This window comes from Oryctolagus cuniculus, chromosome 8, assembly GCF_964237555.1.
Source record: "Oryctolagus cuniculus chromosome 8, mOryCun1.1, whole genome shotgun sequence".
Classification (NCBI taxonomy): Eukaryota; Metazoa; Chordata; class Mammalia; order Lagomorpha; family Leporidae; genus Oryctolagus; species Oryctolagus cuniculus.
Genome location: NC_091439.1, coordinates 89,864,383 through 89,888,561, shown reverse-complemented (window position 1 = coordinate 89,888,561; position 24,179 = coordinate 89,864,383). Strand labels below are relative to the sequence as shown.

Genomic DNA, 24,179 nt, shown 5'->3' with positions numbered 1-24,179 from the left:
AAACCCTCAAAGTGGTAGAGAAGAGCACAAAGAGACCAGCATTGTTTTCATCTTTTGGAGAGTCTGGAAGGGCTCTTCTGAAGGCCACTCCCATCACTCCAAGGGGAGGCCCAGGTACTTGGGCTATCATCTGCTGCTCTTCCCTGCCCATTAGCAGGGAGTTGGATCATGTTTCATCAAATGTGGAGAGATTTTTGGTTGTTTATTTGAAGATTTATTTATTTGATAGGGAAGTTATATGTAGAAAAAGAGAGACAGCAAGAGATCTTCTATCTGCTGTTTACTCCCAAAATGGCTGCAGTGACCAGGGCTGGGTCAGGCCAAAGCCAGGAGCATAATCCTTGTTTCCCATGTGAGTGCAGGGGCCCATGGCCTTGAGCTGTCTTCTGTTCCTTTCCCAGGTGCATTAGCAGAAAGCTAGATTGGAAATGGAGCAGTGAGATACAAACCATCACCCATATGGAATGCTGGTGTTAAAGGTGGCAGTTTAGCCTAGTGTGCAAAAACACTGGCCTCTGTTATTTTTAAATTTTTTAACTTTTATTTAATAAATGTAAATTTTGAAATTTGGATTATAGCAGCTTTTCCCCCATAACCTCCCTCCCACCCGCAACCATCACATTTCCCACTCCCTCTCCCATCCCATTCTTCATCAGTATTCATTTTCAATTATCTTTATATACAGAATATCAATTCTATACTAAGTAAAGATTTCAACAGTTTGCAGACACACAAAGTATATAGTACTGTTTGAAGACTAGTTTTACTGTTAATTCTCATAGTACAACACATTAAGGACTTATGCTCTGGCATAAGTTTACTACTCTACCATAGCCTTCACTTACTGATGTCCCAGAACCTCAAGGTCAGCCTAAGATGAACAATTAGGGCCTTCTCAGGTCTTTTATAAATATGCACACAACCCTCCCCACACTTATAATGTGGCTTTCCATATTCCTAGGAATATATTGGTAATTTTCAAAGCTCCCTATAGATATCCCATTCCCCAGTTTTTACTAACTTTTAGTTAACCTCCTATTAGACCCAACTACTGTGGCCATCTCAGATAGTCAATGGTTCCCATTGAATATTTGTACCACATGAGCCCTTTGTCAAATAAATGCAATCCTCAAGATCGAAACTTTTAGGGACAAGTTTAGATGAATCAAATAATGATAATCATCAGAGGATGGGACCTTGGGGAGCACCAAACCATCCTTGTCCTCCACTGGTTCTAGGCTGCTTTTCAGAGTCATGTAGTTGTGAGATTATTAGTTTTCAAGGCTACTGAAAAGCTGGGGAGAGGGGAGTGAGAATAGGAAAAATTAAAAATGCTATAAAATTTTTCTGTTCTTGTTTTCTTTAAGGTTTATTTTATTTATTTGAAAGGCACAATGACAAAGGGAGAGGGAGAGACAAAAAAAGGCAGCTTCCATCTGCTGGTTCACTCCCAAATGGCTGCAAATTCTGGGGCTGGGCTAGGCTGAACAGGAGCCCAGAACTCCATCTGAGTCTCCCATCTGGGTAGCAGGGGCCCCCAAGTATTTGGGCCATCTTCTGCTTTCCATGACATATTAGGGAGCTAGATTAGAAGTAGAGTAGCTTGGACTTGAACCAGCACCATATATATGGGATGCCAGTATCGCTGGTGGCCGCTTAACTTGTTCCACAGTGCCAGCCTCATGTTTTCTGCTCTCACCAAGAGTCAGCTTTGCATTGCAGAATGTTCTGTGACAGGACAGTTGGCCTATACTGCAGGAAATTACCTCCTTACTTACCCAGTAGAGTTCACTGTCGCAGACAGGGTCCTCTGATGAGAGTACTGCAATTTTATATGGATAATTTGCAGACTTTTATCTAATGTGCAATTGTGTACAGATTACTCAGTTACATTTTCAAACTTTGAATAATCAGTATCTGATCATCTTGGTTTTTTTTTATCAGATTGTGTATTTCTAATTATATTTTTTAAAACTGAAAGAATTAGCTGAGTGGATATTTATTTTTCTGAAAGTATTTTTAAGATAAAGCTTCACAATGGCTGTAATCTTTACAGATATATGTAGTTTGATGCATATTGTTGCATTTGGAAATATTGTGTATTGTTAACTGGTTTCATATAAAATATTGAATAGTAGAAATTGTACAGTTAAAATCATGTAATTAAAAAGATTAACCAAGCAAAAAAAAAGTCCACTTTGCTTCTTAGATATTATCTAGATTGGAAATTAGCTAAAGGTCTGCACCAGAGTCCTGAAAAAGTTGATTGACAAGTTTTTTTTAAGATTTATTTATTTATTGGAAATTACAGAGAAGATTTATTTATTTATTTAAAATTACAGAGAAGAGAGACAGAGATCTTTCATCTGCTGATTCACTCCTCATGTGGGCCAGGCTGAAGTCAGGAGGCAGGTGCTGCTTCTGGGTCTTCCACATAGGTGAAGCACTCAGGTCAGCTTCCACTGCTTTTCCCAGGCCATCAGCAAGGAGTGGGATCAGAAGTGCAGCAGCTGTGACTTGAACTGGTGCCCATATGGGATGCTGGCGTCGCAGGCTGTGGCTTTACCCACTAATCCACAATGCCAGCCTTGGTCTTGGCAATTTTTTTCTAGTATTACTTTAACAGAGAAGCAGATTTTCAGAGGTATTTACTACACCATTCCAGAATTATTTCTTTTAAGATTTATTTAAAAGGCAGAGTTACCAAAAGAGGGAGAGACAGAGACAGAGTGTTTTGATCTGTTAGTTTACTCCCCAAATGCCACGATGGCTGGCGCTGGGCCAGCTGAAGCCGGGAGCCTGGAATTTCATCCAGAACTTCCACGTGGGTGCGGGGGCCCAAGCACTTGGGCCATTTCCACTGTTTCCCAGGTGCTTTAGCAGGGAGCTGGATTGGAAGTGCATTGGCCAGGACTCAAATCAGCCGCCATATGGGATATCAGTATCACAGGCAGTGGTGTAACCCACTGTGCCACAGTGCCAGCCACTCTATGGTTCTTTATAAACTTTGCAAATGTTGAAATATTCAAATCTTAAATATATCATTACATGAATTTCTCAGAAATATATTCATGTAGGCCGGCGCCGCGGCTCACTAGGCTAATCCTCCGCCTAGCGGCGCCGGCACACCGGGTTCTAGTCCCGGTCGGGGTGCCGGATTCTGTCCCGGTTGCCCCTCTTCCAGGCCAGCTCTCTCCTGTGGCCAGGGAGTGCAGTGGAGGATGGCCCAAGGGCTTGGGCCCTGCACCCCATGGGAGACCAGAAGCACCTGGCTCCTGCCATCGGATCAGCGTGGTGCGGCGGCCATTGGAGGGTGAACCAATGGCAAAGGAAGACCTTTCTCTCTCTCTCTCTCTCTCTCTCACTGTCCACTCTGCCTGTCAAAAAATAAAAAATAAATAAATAATAAAAAAAAGAAATATATTCATGTAGAACCCAAACTCCTGTTGAGTCATAGAAAATTACTACTGCTCCAGAAGTTCCTTAATGTTTCTTGCCAGTATTCTTTTTTTTTTTTTTTTTTTTTTGACAAGTAGAGTTAGAGAGAGAGAAAGGTTTTCCTTCTGTTGGTTCACCCCCCAAATGGCCGCTATGGCCAGAGCTGGCCAGAGCTACGCTGATCTGAAGCCAGGAGCCAGGTGCTTCCTCCTGGTCTCCCATGCGGGTGCAGGTGCCCAAGCACTTGTGCCATCCTCCACTGCCCTCCCAGGCCACAGCAGAGAGCTGGACTGGAAGAGGAGCAACCGGGACTAGAACCCAGTGCCCATATGGGATTCTGGTGCTGCAGGTGGAGGATTAACCAAGTGAGCCATGGCGCCAGCCCCTCTTGCCAGTAATCTTAACCCCATTTTCTGTACCCCAATCTAGCCACTTTTCCATTTTTTTCACCATAGATTGTTTTTGTCTATCCTAGAATTTCATGTCATTGGAGTCACTTTTTTTTTTTTTAAAGATTTACTTATTTGAAAGGCAGAGTGATGAAGAGAGGGAGGGAGGGAGATCTTCCATCCTTTGGTTCACTCCCACGTGGCCTCAACAGCCTGGGCTGGTCTAGGCTAAAGTTAACAATCCAGAATTCCATCTGGGTCACCTGTGTGGGTGTCAGGGGCCCAAGTACCTGGGCCATCTTGGGCTGCTTTCCTAGATGCAGCAGCAGGGAGCTGAATTGGAAGCAGCATAACCAGGGCTTGATCCAGCATTCTGATATGGGGTGCCTGCTTTGCAGGCAGCATCTTAGCTCACTGCACCAGAATGCTGGCCTTTGGAGCTACTTTTTTTACACATGGTTTCGTGCAAGACAGTTTTCATTCAGTATAATTGTTTTCGGAATTATCTATGTAGTTGGATGACTCAATATTTTTTCCTTTTTATTGTTGAATAGTATTTGAGAAACCATACAAGTTTGTTTCTTGTTGGTGGACACTTGGATTTTTCAGATTTTAAAGTATATTTGTTTTTATTCATCTGAAAGGCAGAGTGATAGGTATAGAGGGTAAGGATGGGAATTTTCCACTGGCTGATTCCCCAGATGCCCACATCTGGGATTGGGTCAGATTAAAGCCAGGAGTCAGGGACTCTATCTTGATCTCCCATGAGGGTGCCAGGGACTGAGGTACTTGAGCTGTCATTTGCTGTCTCCCAGGGTGCTCATTAACAGGAAGTTGGATAGGAAGTGGAGGTGGGACTCCATCCCAGGCACTCTGAATCTGGGATGTAGCAGTCCCAAGTGGCAGCTTAACCTGCTGCTACAAAATGCCTGCCCTTGCTTTTAGATTTCAGTTGTATATAAAGCTGCTATGAAGATGTTTTCTATAAATCTTTTTCTGGGCATATGCTTTCATTTCACTTGAGTATGCGTGTAGCAGTGGAACAAAGTGATACATACTTTTTAAAGATTTTTAAAATTTATTTGAAAGGCAGAGTGACAGAATAGAGAAAGAGAAATAGATCTTCTATCCACAGATGGCCACAGCAGTCTGAGCTGATCCAGGCCAAAGCCAGTAGCTCAAAACTCCCCTCCAGGTCTCCCATGTGGGTGGCAGGAGCCCAAGCACTTGGGCCATTTTCCACTGCGTTCTTAGGCACGTCAGCAGGAAGCTGTTTTGCAAGTGGAGCACCTGGGACTCTTGAGTCAGTGCTCTGATATGGGATGCTGGGGTCACGAGCAGCGGCTTAACCAGCCATGCCACAGCTCAACCCCTAGAGTGGGATAATTGAAAAACATAAATCCTCATGGTACTTCTCTGCTTAAGACCCTCTGGCAATTTCCACTTATAATTAAATACAAATTTTTAATAATGTGTTTTAGTAAGTCCTATATGATCTGGGTACTACCTATCTCTAGCTTCTTCTCATATCATTCCCTCTGATTGTACTCATCACAGTGACATTTACAATAGCAGTTTTCTCTATATGGAATGTTCTTCAGCGTGTTCTTTACATAGCTAGTCCCTTCTGTGCATTTGAATTTTGGCAAGACTATACCCTCTCTGACCACCCAATTTGAAACACACATGACTTTATTGTAATTCTCTGTATGATATTTTACCTGATATTTATTTTTTTTTATTTGCTTACTATTTGTTTCTCCATTATGGTATGTAAGTTCCAGGTTGACCAGGATATCTTCAGTCTTACAGCTGTATGTCCAGCAACTAGAATAATACCTGTCACGCTAAAGGCATTCAGTTAATATTGGCTGGGTGGATAGGTGAAAGAATGACTCTCTATAGACTTTATTTAACAGAATAAAATAGAGTTATACCTCTTTTTTATTTATTTGACAGAGTTAGAGAGACAGAGAGAAAGGTCTTCCTTCCATTGGTTCACCCCCAAAATGGCTGCTACAGCTGGAGCTACACCAATCCGAAGCCAGGAGCCAGGTGCTTCCTCCTGATCTCCTATGTGGGTGCAGGGGCCCAAGAACTCGGGCCATCCTCCACTGCCCTCCCGGGCCACAGCAAAGAGCTGGACTGGAAGAGGAGCAGCTGGGACTAGAATTGGTGCCCACATGGGATGCTGATGCCGCAGGCGGAGGATTAACCAAGTGAGCCATGGCGCCAGCCCTGAGTTATACCTCTTTAAAAAGAATTTTCTGTTGTCTCATCAGACCTCTCTGTTTTGACATGGGTAATATTATTTTAGATTTGGGAGCCTGGTTTAATATAAGATCTTAGGTCATAATTTCCCTAGATGTTAACACAGATTTGGGTAAAATCAATACAGCTAGTTAAAGATAAGAATATTCATTCTGAGGATTCTAGGGTAAATATACAAAGGATAGTTACCCCTAAAGCTTCTTATTCATTCTCAGTTATTTGTAATTTGCACTAAATTAATGAAGGAATACAAATCTTAGTGCGTGTTATATATATAGCCATAAATGTGCTTGAATTCTAATTGGGAAAACCAAAAAAATGAAATAATAAAATAAACTGTATAATCAGTGTCATATGAATGATACAGAAGACAAATAAGGAGGTTTGTAGTAGAGTATGTGCATTAATGCCAGAAAAAAATGAGAAGAACCCTCTGAAAAAACATTGGGCCTCAGATGAGCCTTAAAGTGAATTTGCTTAGATAAGTGACCAGGAAAAAAAAAAGCATAAGCAATTAATAGAAATGGCACAAAAATAGTATAGAGAATAGCTAACCAATCAACCAGGAAGGTAGGCAGTGTCTCATAAGGGTGGTAATACCTTGTTAGGATTGTGTAAGATCTGGTCCTTGTGTCCCATTTTTTGTAACCATCTAGGGTAAGCATGTTTTCATAGGGTTCATTTTGCCAACTAAATCTTTTAAGAGACTAAGATGCTAATTTAAAAGACAATTTATTCATAACTAGTTTTGGAGCCCAAGTCACCCCTCCTTTTTTTTATTTTTAACTCTTAAAATATTTTTTTATTTGAAAATCAGAGAGACAGACATATATATTCCATTTATTGGTTCACTCTCCAAATGCCTGCAACAACCAGAGCTGAGCCAGGCCTAAGCCAGGATTCAGGGACCCAACTACTTGAGCCATCACTTGCTGCCACTTAGGCCATTTTCCTCTGTTTCCCAGGTGCATTAGCAGGAAGCTGGAATTGGAAGTGGAGCCAGGCCTCAAACCCAGACACTCTAATATAGGATGCCATTGTCTCAAGTGGCCTCTAACCTCTGAGCCAGATACCTGCCCTCGAGCCATCCATTTTCCAGGATCAGTGTAGCTAGGGAGTTTAATCAGTAATCAGAACATTGCCTGCTGAGAATTGAGTCAGAACAAAGGACCCTTCTCTTGTTTTGAGTAGGATCTGCTGGAGGAGAGGGAAACACTGTAAATTATTACACATGTGGTTAGCATGGAAAATTGTTCAGAAAAAAAAATAAAGCTTTTAGAGACATTAGCAAACCCACTATTGCTATGCCAACAGTCTTTTGAATAAAAATCTAAATGATAGTTTTTTAAAAAAATTTGTTTTTATAAGGTTTTGGTGTATTCACTTTCCAAGTATTTGCTGAGTCTAGTTTTGAAAGAAAATGCGAGTTAAGGAAATATCCAACTTTAGTTTCAGTTTCAACGGCTGTTGGTTTAACACTCTGATTATGGCATCAGGCCAGGAGGGGAAAACACAGACCATAGTCTGCCCTGATAGAATCGTAGTTCAGACCCAGAAAAATGCTTTCCGAGAAACAAGTTTACTTAGAAGAAATTTCATAAAATGTGAGCAGGATGGACCTTAGTGATTTCCTTAGATTGGGAATTCCCTCAGCTGGGATGGAGTACTCCGTAGAAAGTATGGAAAAGGAAGGCAAAGACTCCCTTCATAGTTTGGACTTTGAGCTCCCAAAAGTTTCCTTTAGCTGCCAGTGTCTGGGAATACTGTCTGCATACTTTCAAATTATCCGTGTGTTTCATCATTCACAGCCAGCTGAGCAGAGGGCAGAATGAGTGCCCGCAAAGTGGGTGGTAGACCTTAACGATCCTCATGCTAGGGGAAGCAAGGCCCAGCAACCTTTCAGTTTCCTCACACTTGATGGCAGGATGGGGTAGCCTGGGAATCTAGAGAGAGAATGTATTTTTGTCTCTTGCTTGCTCTGTGATCCTGAACAAATTATTAGGTCTATCTCTGCTTTAGTTTTCTTATCTTTGGATGTATCTTTTAATACCTAACCCATCTACCTTGCAAGTTACTGAAGATGATAGTTGAAAAGAGGACTCAAAGGAACCTGATTAAAGTTTGGTTGGTGACAGAATCTTATGTCAAAGATTTCTTTGGAGTAGTGTTGGAGGCTGGAGACAGAGGCAGGTAGACCAAGGAGGCTCTTCCAGTAATCTGGGTAAGAAGTAATTAGGGCCCAAACTAAAGCTTTTAACCTTGGACAGGGAAAGAGAGGAATAAGTTGAAGACATGTAATGTGATACAGATTATGCTTTCAGGTAACATCTCTTGGACGGAAGTTGAAGCTAAATGGCAAGAGGTTCTTAATCCTTGCTGTGCTTCCTTTTATCTTTCTTAAAGTACTAATAGTGTGTGTGTGTGTGTGTGTGTGTAGATCTGTTTGTTGCTGTCTTGACATGTATTTTTTTATTTTTATTTTTATTTTTTTTATTTTTTGACAGGCAGAGTGGACAGAGAGAGAGAGACAGAGAGAAAGGTCTTCCTTTGCCGTTGGTTCACCCTCCAATGGCCGCCGCGGCCGGCGCGCTGCGGCTGGCGCACCACGCTGATCCGATGGCAGGAGCCAGGAGCCAGGTGCTTTTCCTGGTCTCCCATGGGGTGCAGGGCCCAAGCACTTGGGCCATCCTCCACTGCACTCCCTGGCCACAGCAGAGAGCTGGCCTGGAAGAGGGGCACCCGGGACAGAATCCGGCGCCCCGACCGGGATTAGAACCCGGTGTGCCGGTGCCGCTAGGTGGAGGATTAGCCTAGTGAGCCGCGGCGCCGGCTTGACATATGTATTAGGGTACTCTAGATTATTTTGTTTTCAGAAACTTGTGACAACTTGGGGATTGATGAAACCAAGGAAGGTAATTGTCAGAACATATGCTGCGGAAGAATGTCCAGGGTCAAGGGAGGGGAAGAGGGTGCAGCCCTGACCTTTTCTGTTAAGTTGCTGTAGACAGCAGCTGTGGAGAATGCACCTTGCAATGGAGTGCCATGTTTCTGAACTCCTTTTGGAAAGACTTTTACAAATAGGGCAGATGTAATCTTTTGAGGTAAGGAATAAATTTTGAGGGCACTGTAGAAGTAATTGTGTTTAATTCATCTTTGGTTGTCTTATTTTTTGGAGGAACAATCTTGAGATGATGTGTATGTTATTTCACCTTTTGGGTCATTGTGCAGTCTTATTCAGTCTCTTATTGATAAATTTTCTTTGTGAACAATGCTAAATTATGGTTTGTGGGAAATTATATGAAGTTTATAATTCACCCAGTGCTTTCCAATTTTAGGAGTGTTCTGTTAAGAAGCACCAGGCAACTAAATCTGCACTTAGAGTGCAAGGATTTTTAGAAAGTAGTTGTTCTTTGTTAGCACTTAAGTGAAACTATAGCTGCAATGCACATGATGATCTCAGACATGTTTGATTTCATTAAGACTGTCTGGTAAACGAAACTTGCAAACAGTGCAAGAAGCAGCAGCTGCTAACATTGCTTCATCTCCAACCGCTGCCTCCAAAGCCACCCAATTTTGTGTGAGAGTATGTAGTAATTATAATCCACAGGATGTGTTGACCATATCATAAAGACTTCCACTTATGAAAATCTTGAGGAAATAAAGGGGCATATTAATTCTGTATGAGCTTATTAGGCACTGTTTTCAATAGCAAAAAACATCGATCTTTTCTGGCAGTATTATCCAAAAGCTTCTCTGGATTAGAGGAACTAGTCCTGAATGTCTAAGTCATTGTGAATTATTTGGTGCCTCAAGTTCCATGTAGTTAAAATCAATCCCACAGTCTTCTCTATTAAACCACATCTTCCCCCTTCCTACTCCCCCCACCCCCCATTGTAAGTAGCAATTCTGTTCTGTTAAACCTCAAACCTTAGGGTTTTTCTTGATTTCCTTCTCTCTCTGTTCTTAAGGCTCAAATCCTTAGCATTTTCCTTGACTGGTTTCCACAATTTCAAGCTTCATATACAGCATATCACTAAGTCTGAGAGAGAGAGATTGAAATTGAGATTTATTCCATTTGCTCGTTCACTCCCCAAATGCCTGCAACAGCCAGGGCTGGGTCAGGCCAAAGCCAGGAGCCAGGAGCACCTGGGTCTCCCATGTTGTTGGCAAGGACTCAAACACTTGGGCCATTGTCCACTGCCTTCCCAGGTGCAGTAGCAAGGAGCTGGAGCAGAAATGGAGTAGCTGGAACTCACACTGGCCCTTGGATATCAGGTTCTGGCATCCCAAGTGATAGCCTAACCCACTCTGCCACATGCCCACCTCCTTATTTTTTTGTTGTAGTCGGATACATTTGAAATCTACCATTGTAGCCATTTTTAAAATTTGTTTTACTTGAAAGTCAGAGTGCTAGAGAGAGAGAGAGATTGATTGATTTTGATCTTCTATCTTTTCGTGCACTCTCCTAATGGCCACAGCAGCCAGAACTGGGCCAGGCCAAAGCCAGGAGCCTAGAGCTGCTTTCAGGTTTCCCACATGGGTATAGGGGACCAACACTTGTGTTGTCTTCTGCTGCTTTCCCAGGTACATTAGCAGGGAGCTGGATCAGAAGTGGAGCAGCTGGGTCTTGGAGTGGTGCCTTATGGGATGCTGACATTGCAGGCAGAGGCTTAACTAGACCCTATCTTAGCCATTTTTTTAAGTGCACAGTTTACTAGTATTAAGCCTATTCACAATGTTATGTAACCATCACCACAGTATAGTTTCTGAACTTTCTTATATTATTCATCCACTCTGCCACAAGGACCACACAAAGGATCTGTGCAGTCCTCAGTGTAAGCTCAAATTCCAAGCAATGTGCCTTGCCAGCTAATCAGGGAGCCCTGATTGTGTGGCGCCTCCTGTGATGACTGCCCAAAGTCCCAGCCACACCCTGAGTCCTCCCACGCAGCCTCAGTGTTCACAGTCCTGGCACACAAGCCTCCCGCACAAAGCACCCAGCCCCCTGGCTGTTCTACCCACCAGACTCTGAATTCTCCACTTGGCTGGTTGCTGGGCACAGACACGAGCTGGCGCAGCTGTTATGTATGTCCAAAATGGCACCAGCTCTCTATCAGCTTGTTACAGGATGTAGTTGCAGGGTAACCAGGGAGAGAGAAAACATGACCCCCCCACTTTTGTTTTTTCTCTTCTACTTTGGCTTTTCCCCCACAGAGCTCCAAGCTGAATTCCCTCTAGGCTCTTCCTGTCGCTTTATTTTTTTGCCAGTGGCGCGGACTGTTGCATTCTGGTTTCACCTCACTTTCCAGTGCTGTTGTGGAGCCTCCCAGCTGTTGGGGTTCTGAGTTTTGTGCTGTCGTCACCCTCCACATAGGTCCACTGTGTCCCTCCAGTTTGCATAGAGTTTCCTGTGCTGTTTTCTTCCTAACTCTTCCCTGAGACTGCACTCTTTCCCATATTAAACTATCTTCTCCTAGACTAGAGCAGCAAGCTTCCTTCATACTCCACCATCTTAATCCCCCCAGGCATCTCTTCAGAACATCTCAATGAAAAGAAAAAAGTTGAAAACAAATTGAACACCCGTACTACTGATTCAATTAGGAAATGCATGCATTCTTACCAATTTCCTATTACAATTTTTATACTACATTTCATGAATCACAGTCTTTCTATAAAACAAAATGATATATATTTTCCTAAATATGTATGTGTTTATTATATTTAGGTAAGGAAATTTATATTTACAGGAAAAATTATTTGAGGAATGTTTTATTACCTTCATGTTTTTACATTGTATTTTTTAAAATATTTATTTATTTGAAAGGCAGAGTGACAGGGAGAAACAGTGAGAGATCCACCTCCATCCACTGGTTGATTCTCCAAGTGTCTGCAAAAGCTGGATCTGGGCAAGACCGAAGTTAGGAGTCAGGAACTCCACCTGGGTTCCCCATTTATGTAGCAGGGACCCAAGTGCTTGAGCCGTCTTCTGCTATTTTCCCAAGCACGTTTGCAAGGAGCCTGATTGTAAGCAGAGCAACCGGGACTCAAACTGGAGCTCCAGTATGGAATGCTGGTACTCTGATACTGCTAAATGCACGGTCACAATGCTGACCCCTACACGGATACTTTTCACTTGCAAGGACTTGGCTGCAATAATAATATCTTCAGTATAACCACAGATACGGTCATATGAACCAAGTACAGATGATGTTTCCAGAAATACTTTCATAGTCATAACAGAGTGGTTGTAAGCATCAAATCTCCTAGAAGGTTCATCATTCCAGAAATGCAGGAATGTATATTGCTTTAGGCAGGAGAAATTTAGGCAGGAGAATTCTTATTTCAGCAGTCACAGTTAAACTTGTTTTGGAGTTTCAAATCCTCTTTTCCAGGACTTCATACATTTTGATTTCTTAAAGTCTTTCTTTCAATTTGCTATAATGACAAAATGATAATTTTATTTACCTGGGCTGTTCTCATCTTCCTAATGATTCACAGTTCACATTTAAAAAACATACAGCAGGAAAAGGATGTTATTATAACCCAGGACTCCACACAGGATCATATCAGAATCTTTGCACATTGTCAATATTCTTTTGCCAAAAGATTTTGTCTTGATAAAACAAATGATAACATGGAAGTAATCTGGTAACCTACCTTGATTATAAGTCTTGCTTGCTTGGATCTGGGATTCAGGCATTGTTCTTTTTTTGCTTTCAGGGTGATACTGTTAAGGGAAGATCAAGAGCATTCAGCTTCGCATGGAAACACATAAAACAAAAAAGGCGCCCCCACTGTTATCCTCATCAGGGCATTACTTACATTACTTCTGTTTTGTCACAGCTGCCGCTTGGGTAAATTATGGTGGCTTTCTGAACATCTGCCACTTTGACTGCTTTTACTCCAGGGCCTGTGCAAAGACAGCGTCCCCCTTTGAACATGGGGAAGCCTAGAACAGATCATAGCATTAGTTAATAATGCATGTGAATGCGGCAGATAGCTCTGGCTTACAACTGTGGTGATGAATGAATGGAGTTTTCATTAAGGATAAAGATAGTAATTTGTCAGACAGCACTTGATACTGCTGTTATTGAGAAAGAAGTTAAGTAAAATATTTGTGATTTTTCTCTTGAAATTTGTAAGTAAATTATTAAAAAATAAGGCAAGGGTGAAGGATGTTTATTGGAAGAAAAGCTTGTTTGCCTCTGCTTTCATGCATAAGAGCTTTTCCAGGAAGTTAAGAGCATTAGTCCATATAAAATATTCTTAGCAGACGTTTAACACTATTTATAAGGCAATATTATAGCCAAATTAAAAATTCCATGAAGTTTATAATTTCTAATTTTAGTGATTGTTTCTAGGGCTTTAAACATTTCCACCATTTTTTGCCAAAGCTATAACTTTAAATGTGTCAGGCTAAATAAAAATTTACCATTGTATGGTTAGGGTAAAAGTGGAAGAAAAGATATTTGAAATGTTAGAAAAGAATTGTGTAGACTGAAAAGTAAAAAAGTATAATATACCTTGAACAGTTGTAGCACAGAGTATCACAGCCAAGACTAAAAGCACGCCCTTCACACTCATGGTTGTTTACTGCTGCTGCTGCTGCTGCTGCTTCAGGTGTGATGGTCTCTTCTTGGAGCAGAAACACTGGACCTGAAAGGAAATTTGTGTTGGAATATATAGTGCATTTTATACACCAGCAGTCCTCTTAATAGGAATTTCCCTGATTGAGTCACACTCCTTTTCTTGCTTCTAGGAGTTTCTATTTTGTTCTCATCTAAATATCCATTTCTTATTTGTTGCAGTGTTGAAGGTAATATGAATGTGAAAGTACTTGTCGAGTTACGTGCTGTGTAAATGTAGATTAGGGAATATACCCACATGGGAACCAGCCTTCTTAAAGCAGCTTTTCCTAGCAGTGCATTTAACTGTTGGGCTACTCTAGGCAGTGGGAATTCTGATAACCATTCATTAAGGAAGATAGTCTTGAATGAGCTCCTGGCTAAAGTTCCTAGGAAAGCACCAGAAGGTGGCCCAAGTAGCTGGGCCCCTGCTAACCACGTGAGAAACCTGGATGGAGTTCCTGGCTTCTAGCTTCAGTGTGGCCCAGTCCTGGCCGTTGTGCCCATTTGGGGAGTCAACCAGTGGATGGAAGATCTTTCTCTCTCTCTCTCTCTCCTACCTTTCAAATAAATAAAATCTGTATGTATTTATTTATTTATTTATTTATTTTTTTAGTTTTTTAAAAAATGTTTATTTTTTCAAAGAAAAACGGCAATAGCCAATTGGAAACCTACTTATTCTTCAACTCCAATTTTGTTTTCTTTAAATTTAGAAGTGACTTACTGATTACTATTTTAAACAAACCCCCCCCTTTTCCCCTTTAAATGTTTACCATCTACTCGTGCTGAATCCTTCCAAGGAGATTGCTCCAGCATATTATCTCCAGGTCCTCGCTTTGCTCCTTTTACCAAAAAATGCAAAACACAATTCCATCGTGCATCTTAAGGGCTCCAATCGTCAAAAATAGGAAAAAAAAAATTCTTTGGAATAGCCAATTAAGTTGAATAAAAAAAACCACACGAATGCGGTTTGGTTGGGGCAGGAATCCACTCCTATGTTCCTGGTAATCTGATCCCGCTCCATGAATCCTTGTAATTCATCCTCCCTATCCTATCCACATTATGATTTGAATCCAATGATCCAGCTCCAAGGATTGGGATCCAGTGAGCCCTCTCCAATCCAAACCTTTATAACCAGCAAAACCAAAAAAGAGGAGGCAAAATGTTAGATACTGTAATCAAAAAAGGTTTCTGGGGAATGATGAGTTATGTCTGTCATCAGTTTAACAGATGTACATCAATAACTATCAAATTCCCCAAAACAAGTTTCTGAATGGTGTTCAGATAAATTTTAGAAACTTAACCATCATAGAGACTAATTGGAAGAAGCATTTTATATTTACAGTTCAACTGATAATGCCAACACTTGTTACTTTACAGCGCATTACAGGTTTTGTGGTTGCAAAAAGAGTTATGTAGTTGAAAGTTTACTGGTATTGCTACCCATCTAAGTCTAAACTAAATCTAATGCTCCCATCTGCAATTTAATTTGTAAATTAAAGTGTTTCAAACATGAGTCAATTATGAATATTAGTTTAAAGGGGAAGGTGAGACTTAAAAGTACTCCCAACTAGATTATCTACACCAATATGTTGAATTCTATATTCTGCTTTCATTTTGTCTTTAAAAAATGAAATAGCAATGCTCTATCAGTCACACAGAGGACATGCAGATTTAGCAGTATTGATATTATACTCTATCTCATTGGAATTAAAGACACCCTGTACCCACATGTGTATCAACAGCAGGTCACAAATAACAGTTGTTAACTAAGCACTGTGACACATTAGCCAGTTCTTCCCACATTAGTCCCTACTAAAATAAAAAAGGGGGAAGGGAGCAAATTGTTACAAATGGGCAAGGTAATTTTGCCACAATTGCCAAGGTTTAAAGAGGAAAGCAATTGTAGCTAAAGATTACTGCATAGGAAGCAGTTTAAAAGTATTTTAAGGTAGATATACTCATTTTCAACCCTTGTCTTTTAGTATAAGGTCAATACTGCCAATTTATCTGTGACAATAGCACTTGGAGTCATACCATTGCCTCCATTATTGATCTGATCCTCCTCAATCCTCCTTTTGACAATCCTAAAATGATTGAAATGTGCTCCACAATCCTTAATCCAAAGCATTCTTAATCCATCTCTTCAGATATGTCTACAGAAAGACACATGAAAAGCAAGATAAACATAGGAACTTCCCCAGGTAAGATAACCACAAACACCCCCCAACATCCCAGTTCACACAAACCAGAGCAGAATAGACATATACACAATATCACAGTCTGAAGAGCATGGAGAATTAACTAAATTTAAACAATCCTGTCTATGACATCACTTAAAATACAATTTATCAAAGACATGAGGGGAATGTAGATGTTAGGAGCAAAGGGATATTACACAAAAATGCGATTCAACACTTTAGCCCACTCTGAACAAAACAGTTTGAATTAAAAAATGAAAAGATTGTACTGAGTAAAGGAAAACTGTATACAACATGGGTTCTACAAAAAGTGTCACCAATCATCTTATGTACGAGAGCGAGATCTGCTATGACGGGGAGAATAGCGTGGTGATCCTCTGCTTCTCCTTGGGGAGTAACTGCGACTCCTGCTGTTGCTTCTGCTACGGCTTCTGCTACGGCTTCTGCTACGACTACGGCTTCGAGATCGAGATCTTCCATAACTTGGACTTCTGGGCCCATCAACTTTAACCCGGATGTAGGCAGTTTCTCCCTCATGAGATCTAAACTTAGTGTTATCCAGTTTTCGAACTGCATAGGTCATATCTTCTTTCCGAACAAATTCCACGACACCAGTGCCATCTCGGTAAACATCAGCATAACATACATCACCTGCTTCACGCATGTGATCCTTTAAATCCTGCCAGCTTCCACTTGGAGGCAGTCCGGAGACAACCACTCTGTTTTCAGACCGCCTGGATGGGGGGCCATAGCGGCCCCGGGGAGCTCCACCTCCTCCACCCCCGCCGCCGCCTCGACCGGTACCACGGCTTCGGGGAAACTCCACCCGCAGACGATATCCATCGTAATCATAGCCGTCGCGACCGTACACCGCGTCTTCCGCGTCTCGCGGGTCCTCGAACTCAACGAAGGCGAAGGGCGGTCCCCCGCGGCGATTCTTGAGGTCGATGTCGCGGATAGCGCCGTATTTGTAAAACACGTCCTCAATGTCCTTGGTTCTGATGTCTGGAGGTAAGTTACCCACGTAGATACGACAGTTGTTCCCCGCCGGACCACGAATCACACCACCTCCCGACATGGCGGCGACGAAAAGCGCGGACTCGAGAAAGGGCCTTCCCACCAAACCTAGCGAAAAGCAGAGCGAGCCCGCAGCGGCACCACGTCTCCCGCGGCCCCTCCAAAATCTAAAATCTGTATTTAAAAAAAGATGACCTTCCGTGTTTCAGTCGTTTTACCCTATACCCTTCATACAACTTCTATGGTATTCAAAAGAACAATCTAAAACAAAAATGTTTAATGAGATGACTTTTACATTTAAGTCCAAATTCTTTTTTAAAAAAGATTTAATCTATTTATTTATTTTATTTTTTTGAAAGGCAGAGACAGAGAGAAAGGTCTTCCTTTTTCTGTTGGTTCACCCCCCAAGTGACCGCTATGGCTGGTGCGTTGCGGCCGGTGCGCTGCACCAGTCCAAAAGCCAGGAGCCAGGTGCTTCTTCCTGGTCTCCCATGTGGGTGCAGGGCCCAAGGACCTGGGCCATCCTCCACTGCCTTCCTGGGCCACAGCAGAGAGCTGGACTGGAAGAGGGGCAACTGAGACAGAATCCGGTGCCCCAACCGGAACTAGAACCCCGGGGTGCCGGTGCCTCAGGCAGAGGATTAGCCTAGTGAGCCACAGCGCCGGCCTATTTTTTTTTTTATTTTAAAGAGTTAGAGAGATGGAGACAGAGAAAGAAGTCTTCCATCCCCTAGTTCACTCCCCAAACAGCTACATCAGCTGGAGCTGAGCCAATCTGAAGCCAGGAGCCAGGAGCCTCCTCTTGATCTCTCACATGGGTGCAGGGGCCCAAGGACCTGGGCCATCGTCTGCTGCCTTCCCAGCCATGCCAGCAGGGAGAGTGGGATCAGAAATGGAGCAGCCAGGACTCCAACTGGCATCCGTATTTGGGATGGGATGCTGGTGCTGCAGGTTGGGGCTTTACCCTGCTGTGCCACAGTGCTGGCCCCTAAGTCTAAATTCTTACCATAATAAGAGCTCTGCTTGACTCCAGATAACCTGTATTTAACTTTGTGCCCATAATTTCATGCCTAAAGGACTTTCCCTATATTTCTGTACTTATACCCATTTCTTTCTGCCTTTTTTTGTCAGTTTGTTTTATATATATTTGGGCATTGTTTTTAATACACAGAATTGTATGAGTTGTAATATGGATTTTTTTTTTTTAAAAATCTTGTATGATGTTTTTACCTCTTGAATTCTACTTTGGTGTAATACTTTCTTTTAAATTTGTCTTTACTTTTTCTTCTTTGTGAAAAAAAAAAAAAACTTGGAAGTCAAGAGAGGGATTGGGGAACAAAGAGGGAACAAGATAGGGAATAAAAAGAGACATACCTGGTTCACTTCTGCTGGTTCATTCCCCAAATGTCCACAACAGCTGGGCTGGGCCAGGCCATATCCAGGAACACAGAACCCCATGCTGGTAATCTTCTCTCAGTGCTTCCTTGCTCTTTCTTTTCTTTTTTTTCTAAATTTAAATATATTTAAAATATATGTTATTATTCCTTAACATTGTTACTTTAATTTTTCTGAATCACTTATACCAACCATATATATATAAATATATATATATACACACTATCTTCCAGTTCCTCCTTTTGTAAAATAAGAAAATTTGTAACTTTATTTTCAGTATTTCCTCCTGTTTCCTAGTTTTGTTGGTAAATCTGGGATTTTATGTCTACCTTATTATTTTCAGATTATTATTTTGCATTCAGTTTCTTTTGAGGATTTTTATTTGTTTTTTATCTTGAAATTATGTTTATTTAGACATAATGCTACATATAAATTCTTTTAATGACCCTTACCAGTCTGTAAAATCTCTATCTTAATTTTAATTAATCTGAGTTGCTGGAATATTCTTTTCTTTCTGATTGACTCATTCAAGATGTGTAATTCAAGACTAATTTCCTTTGGAATATAGCTAAAGTAAAAGATGCCTGTGTCCTCAGAATTCAAAAGTCCTTATCCATTTTTACTTTTGTAATACTGCTTTTCCTTTTCTCAGCATTTGAAATGCACTAGAGCATGGTTGTTAACAGACTTTCATGTAAGCCTGTGTTCAAATACAAACTGCATTATTTACCAGCTCTGTGGTCCTGTCGTGAGTGCCTGCTGTCACACAGCTCAACAGGGCTTAAGAGTGATGTGTCTGAGCATGGAGAAGAAGGAACACATGAGGGGCCAGCGCCGTGGCTCACTTGGTTAATCCTCCACCTGCAGTGCCGGCATCCCATATGGGCGCTGGGTTCTAGTCCCGGTTGCTCCTCTTCCAGTCCAGCTCTCTGCTGTGGCCTGGGAGGGCAGTGGAGGATGACCCAAGTGCTTGGGCGCCTGCACCCGAGTGGGAGACCAGGAAGAAACACCTGGCTCCTGGCTTCAGATCGGCATAGCTCCGGCTGTGGCGGCCATTTGGGGGGTGAGCCAACGGAAAGAAGACCTTTCTCTCTGTCTCTCTCTCTCACTGTCTAACTCTGTAAAATAAATAAATAAATTTTAAAAAAAGAAGGAACACATGGACACAAGACTGCCTTTCCAGTGAGAGTTTATTACTTAGACACCAGGGGTTTTTATCACACTAATCAGCATGCTCATTAAGGTCAATACACTTATCGGTATCAATATACTTATCAATCCATACTTATCACTATACTTATCAGTCCAAGTTATGGCTTAACTACTACTTACTGCAATAACACTTAACTATTATTATAACACTATTTACGACAATACTAAAGAACTACTGGAATCAAATCTTAATAGTAATACAATTTTCTTACTATTCATCAATTATATTCATTAAACCACAAATCACAATATACAGCATTAAAGTAACTTCCAGTGCTATCCAATTATAATAATATTTGTACAGGCCGGCGCCGCCGTAGCTCAATAGGCTAATCCTCCACCTGCGGCACCAGCACACTGGGTTCTAGTCCCGGTCGGGGCACCGAATTCTGTCCCAGTTGCCCCTCTTCCAGTCCAGCTCTCTGCTGTGGCCAGGGAGTGCAATGGAGGATGGCCCAAGTGCTTGGTCTCCCATGGGAGACCAGGAGAAGCACCTGGCTCCTGGCTTCAGATCAGCGCTATGCGCCAGCTGTAGCGCGCCGGCTGCAGCGGCCATTGGGGGGTGAACCAATGGCAAAGGAAGACCTTTGTCTGTCTCTCTCACTGTCCACTCTGCCTGTCAAAAAATATTTGTACAGCAAGGTATGTATCATTACTCTTAATTATAGGGTCAGAGCATATTCATATTACATTACACATGGCTAATCTCATTTATAAAAGCTGCGTTTTCAAGGTTTGTATCATGGTCACAAAAAAGAGTCAGTGTTCAAAGTCCAGAGCTCAACGTCTCAGTAGAGACGGATCTTGGATCAGTCAGTCACAGGCAGGAAATTGTGGGATGGCTGTCACTCTGGGCAATGGCTCAGAATTCCCAGGCGGATGGCGAGGCAAGGAGTTGGCCCCTGCTGAGAGGCCTGGTCCAGCTCTGCAGCAGGCTGATAAGGGGTCCAGACGAGGCAGCATCTCCGTTGGAGTTTGGATCCCATAGTCACCTTGTGTCACTTAGCAAGGGGGCTAGCGAGCTGGCTCTTCAGCTCCAAGGGTGAGGAGATCCAGTGGTTCACACACACCGGGCCATGATCCTCGAGAGGATGGAGAGCAGTGGAAAAGGCTCTGCTTTTATCCTTGCCACTCTGAAGGGGGCGTCTCCAGTAGCGGTCCGGGTGTCACCAATCAGTTGTGCTGCCTCTCAGAGTTTCCCAGGGTGCCACCAACCCAATGCCTAGGACAAGGTGTCTCCAGCTCACTCTCAGGGTGTGTCCAATCATAGAATGAATAGGAGGGTAACTCGAGGTTATCGTCCGTGGCACACACGTTATCATACTGCCCAGGGATGTCTGTCCAGTCTGAGGAGGAGCATCCTTCTTGGCAAGCATCAGCTTAGCCTAAGTGATGTCATCAGTCTTTGGCTTGACATAAGTGACTCCATTTTTCTTTACTTTCACTTTGTGGCTAGTGGCAGTTTTTGACTTTAGGATTCTCTGTAGAGTTTCTACAGTTCACCTCCTTCTGCGGGTCAGGTAAGCGGTGATCTGTGACTAATTTTTGGACTCCTGTGGGATTCCCCACAGGTCCTGGGCATGTTGCCTCAACTTTTTGACCCTCAGTTTTCTCGTCTGTAGAATAAGGATAAAAATAATATTGTTCTCAACGGGCTGTTATAAATTGAGTACTAAAAGAGATAATGCATATAAATTATTTAGAATATCACCTGGCACTCAGAAGGTGTTAACTGCTGTTTTTAATCATTGCTCATATTTTCCAGTGCTCTTTCCTAAGTTGACATACCACATCTAACTTACTTTCAGCATTAGCACAAGCATGACCATCTAATGAAGGATTAAATGATATTGTTATAAGATACTAAAAAACATTTTAAATTATAATAATGGTGAATTATTGTTATAAGATACTAAAAATATTTTAAATTATGATAATGGTGAATAAAACACTACTCATGAAAATCACTCATAAAAGTCCAGTACAGGAACACAATAACATGGTTCATAAAGTATAGACAGATTGGGCCAGCACTGTGGCATAGCGGGTAAAGCTGCTGCCTGCATTGCTGGCATCCATATGGACATTGGTTTGAGTCCTGGCTGCTCCACTGCCTATCTAGCTTTCTGCTATGGCCTGGGAAAGCAGTAGATGATGGCCCAAATCCTTGGGCCCCTGCACCAAGTGGGAAACTGGGTAGAAGCTCCTGGCTCCTCAGATTTACATAAAACATGACTAAACTCTTCCTTTTGCTTTCATGTGTGAATTACTACTTTGTAGAAAACTCCTGGGTTACAGTTTTCTTCTTCATGGTTCTGTGGATGTTTTATTGTCTTCCTTTACTACATATGTAATACCTGATACTATAGAAGTGTTGAAAAATACGGATGAATAAGAAGAATTTTACTACCAGAGAAACTAGTATTTTAATCCCCTCTGCCTTTGGATACACACACACACTTTTCACCTAACAAATTCCGTATCAGACTGTCAGGCCTTGGTTTTTTTTTCTGTGTGGCAGGACATTTTATTTCTAGATACAGACTTGTGGATAGGGAAGAAGACATAAAAAATCCTTCCTCTTCCTCTGGGAGAAAGACCCCAGGGTCATCTGCTTGACCAGGAGGAGGGGACTCTCCCGGTCCAAGTGGGTACAGTTTTGTCTGCTTTATCTCATAGCTCAGCCTTGATGCTCTGAAGAAAGTTTATTTTATTTTTCTCTTCAAGTCTTCAGCTCACAGATTCTCCAAGATTATGCAGAGTTGGGAGAGAGATTGGTTTCATGCTCTAACCTTTTCACCTTGTTTCCTTCCTTGAACCGTACAAAAAGTAAGCTTGACTGGATTCTGGCAGATCATGTTAGGAAGGAGACCGCATTCCTATCACTGTCCCCCCTCACCGAATTTCCCTAATGTTCCTGCCTTACAGTTTCTTAGAAAGCACCATCCCTTCCTATAGTAGCTCTCTAGCTCATCAACTCATTCATTCAACAGATGTTTTTTAGGTGTTTATCACAGCTCTTGGCGTACTTATAGGTATTGGGGATAGAGCCCCAATAGAACCAACCAGATTCCTTCTTGTGCATTTCACATGTTGCAACTTTCTGTCGTACTATAGAAGACATCTGATTTCTGCTGGCCCTGCAGATGGGGGTCAGATGTGTCTTGAGAGTTATGGCTTGTTCTAGCCTAAACACTTGGCATAGCAAATGAGGAAGGTTTTCTTCACATCTCCTCACCTACTGAGCCTGAGAGATCCCTATTCTATGAATATGATTTGATTCTTACAGCATGGGATGTACTTTCTTCTCCTTTTCTGAATCTCTTATCTCCAATATGCCTTCATTACATAGTGATTTCTTCTACTTTAGAGCTTGCTGTTTTGTCTAACTTTATCCAGTAAAAGTATAATGCAAGCCACATGCATGATTTTTGATTGTCTAGTAGCCACACTTAGAAAGTGAAAAGAAATAGGTGAAATTAAGTAACTGAGGGTACTTCAAAAAGTCTAGAAAATGGAATTAAAAGATATTTACGTAGGTACAAAAAAAATTGAAATCCATACACACAAGGGGTATTAAAATAATCATGGAAAAATGCATATTGTGAAAATGTACATGGACTTCAGAATTTTTTGCACCAAAGTAATCTTTTAATTACCTTTTTCATGAATTTTTAAAAAGTACCGTCTGTATTTTACTTAATCAAGCACACAAGTGATTTAAAATGTAATCAGCTTAAAAACATTTCTTAAGTACTAAGTCTTTAAATTGAACTAGCCACATTTTGAATGTTTAGTAGTTGCATGTGGTTTGTGGCCACCACATTGCACAATGAAGGTTTAGTTATTTGTTTGGCATTTAGTGTATACTACCTTGGTAGTTTACTTAATTTTAAACCAAAGCTGGGGATGGAAAGGAGGACAAATGCTGAGATTGTAATTTTTTTTAAGCTTTTATTTGAAAAAGGGAGGAGGTGGGGAGAGAGATCTCCATCTGCTGGTACACTCTGCAGATGGCTGCAATGGCCAGAGCTGGGCTAGGCCAGAGCCAGGAGCATAATGTGTGTCTTCCACATGGGTTTCAGGGGCCAAACACTTGGGCTATCCTCCACTCCTTCTCCCAGGCCATTAGCAAGGAGTTGGATTAGAAGTGGAACAGCTGGGCCATGAATCGGCATCCACAGGGGATGCTGGCATTCCAGGCTGTGACCCTACCCACTGTACCACAGTGTGGCCCCCTGTGGTGTTTTTATTTTTTAAAGAAACTTTTCTGAAATTTTTTTTTTTTTTGGGACAGGCAGAGTGGACAGTGAGAGAGAGAGAGAGAAAGGTCTTCCTTTTCTGTTGGTTCACCCCCCAGTGGCTGCTACGGCCGGTCACCGCGCTGATCCGACGGCAGGAGCCAGGTGCTTCTCCTGGTCTCCCATGGGGTGCAGGGCCCAAGGACTTGGGCCATCCTCCACTGCACTCCCTGGCCACAGCAGAGAGCTGGCCTGGAAGAGGGGCGACTGGGACAGAATCCAGTGCCCTGACCGGGACTAGAACCTGGTGTGCCAGCGCCGCAAGGTGGAGGATTAGCCTAGTGAGCCGCGGCGCCGGCCGCCTGAATTTCTTTAGTCACTTTTCTTTTT

At 42.1% G+C, this 24,179-nt stretch overlaps 2 protein-coding genes and 1 pseudogene across 5 annotated transcripts in view; 1 reads left to right on the top strand and 2 right to left on the bottom strand.

Annotated features, from left to right (window-relative positions):
- Positions 1 to 24,179, top strand: part of ART3 (ADP-ribosyltransferase 3 (inactive)) — a 116,897-nt gene that overhangs the window by 32,212 nt on the left and 60,506 nt on the right. The window lies entirely within an intron of this gene.
- Positions 11,852 to 13,837, bottom strand: CXCL11 (C-X-C motif chemokine ligand 11). The gene is made up of 4 exons (XM_002717006.5): positions 13,622 to 13,837; positions 12,921 to 13,047; positions 12,756 to 12,825; positions 11,852 to 12,533 (listed from the first exon to the last, which is right to left on the bottom strand). The coding sequence occupies exons 1-4, from the start codon at positions 13,680 to 13,682 to the stop codon at positions 12,495 to 12,497; spliced, it is 297 nt and encodes a 98-aa protein (XP_002717052.2). The 5' UTR covers positions 13,683 to 13,837; the 3' UTR covers positions 11,852 to 12,494.
- On the bottom strand, positions 14,311 to 17,102 carry LOC138843553 (serine/arginine-rich splicing factor 1 pseudogene; annotated as a pseudogene).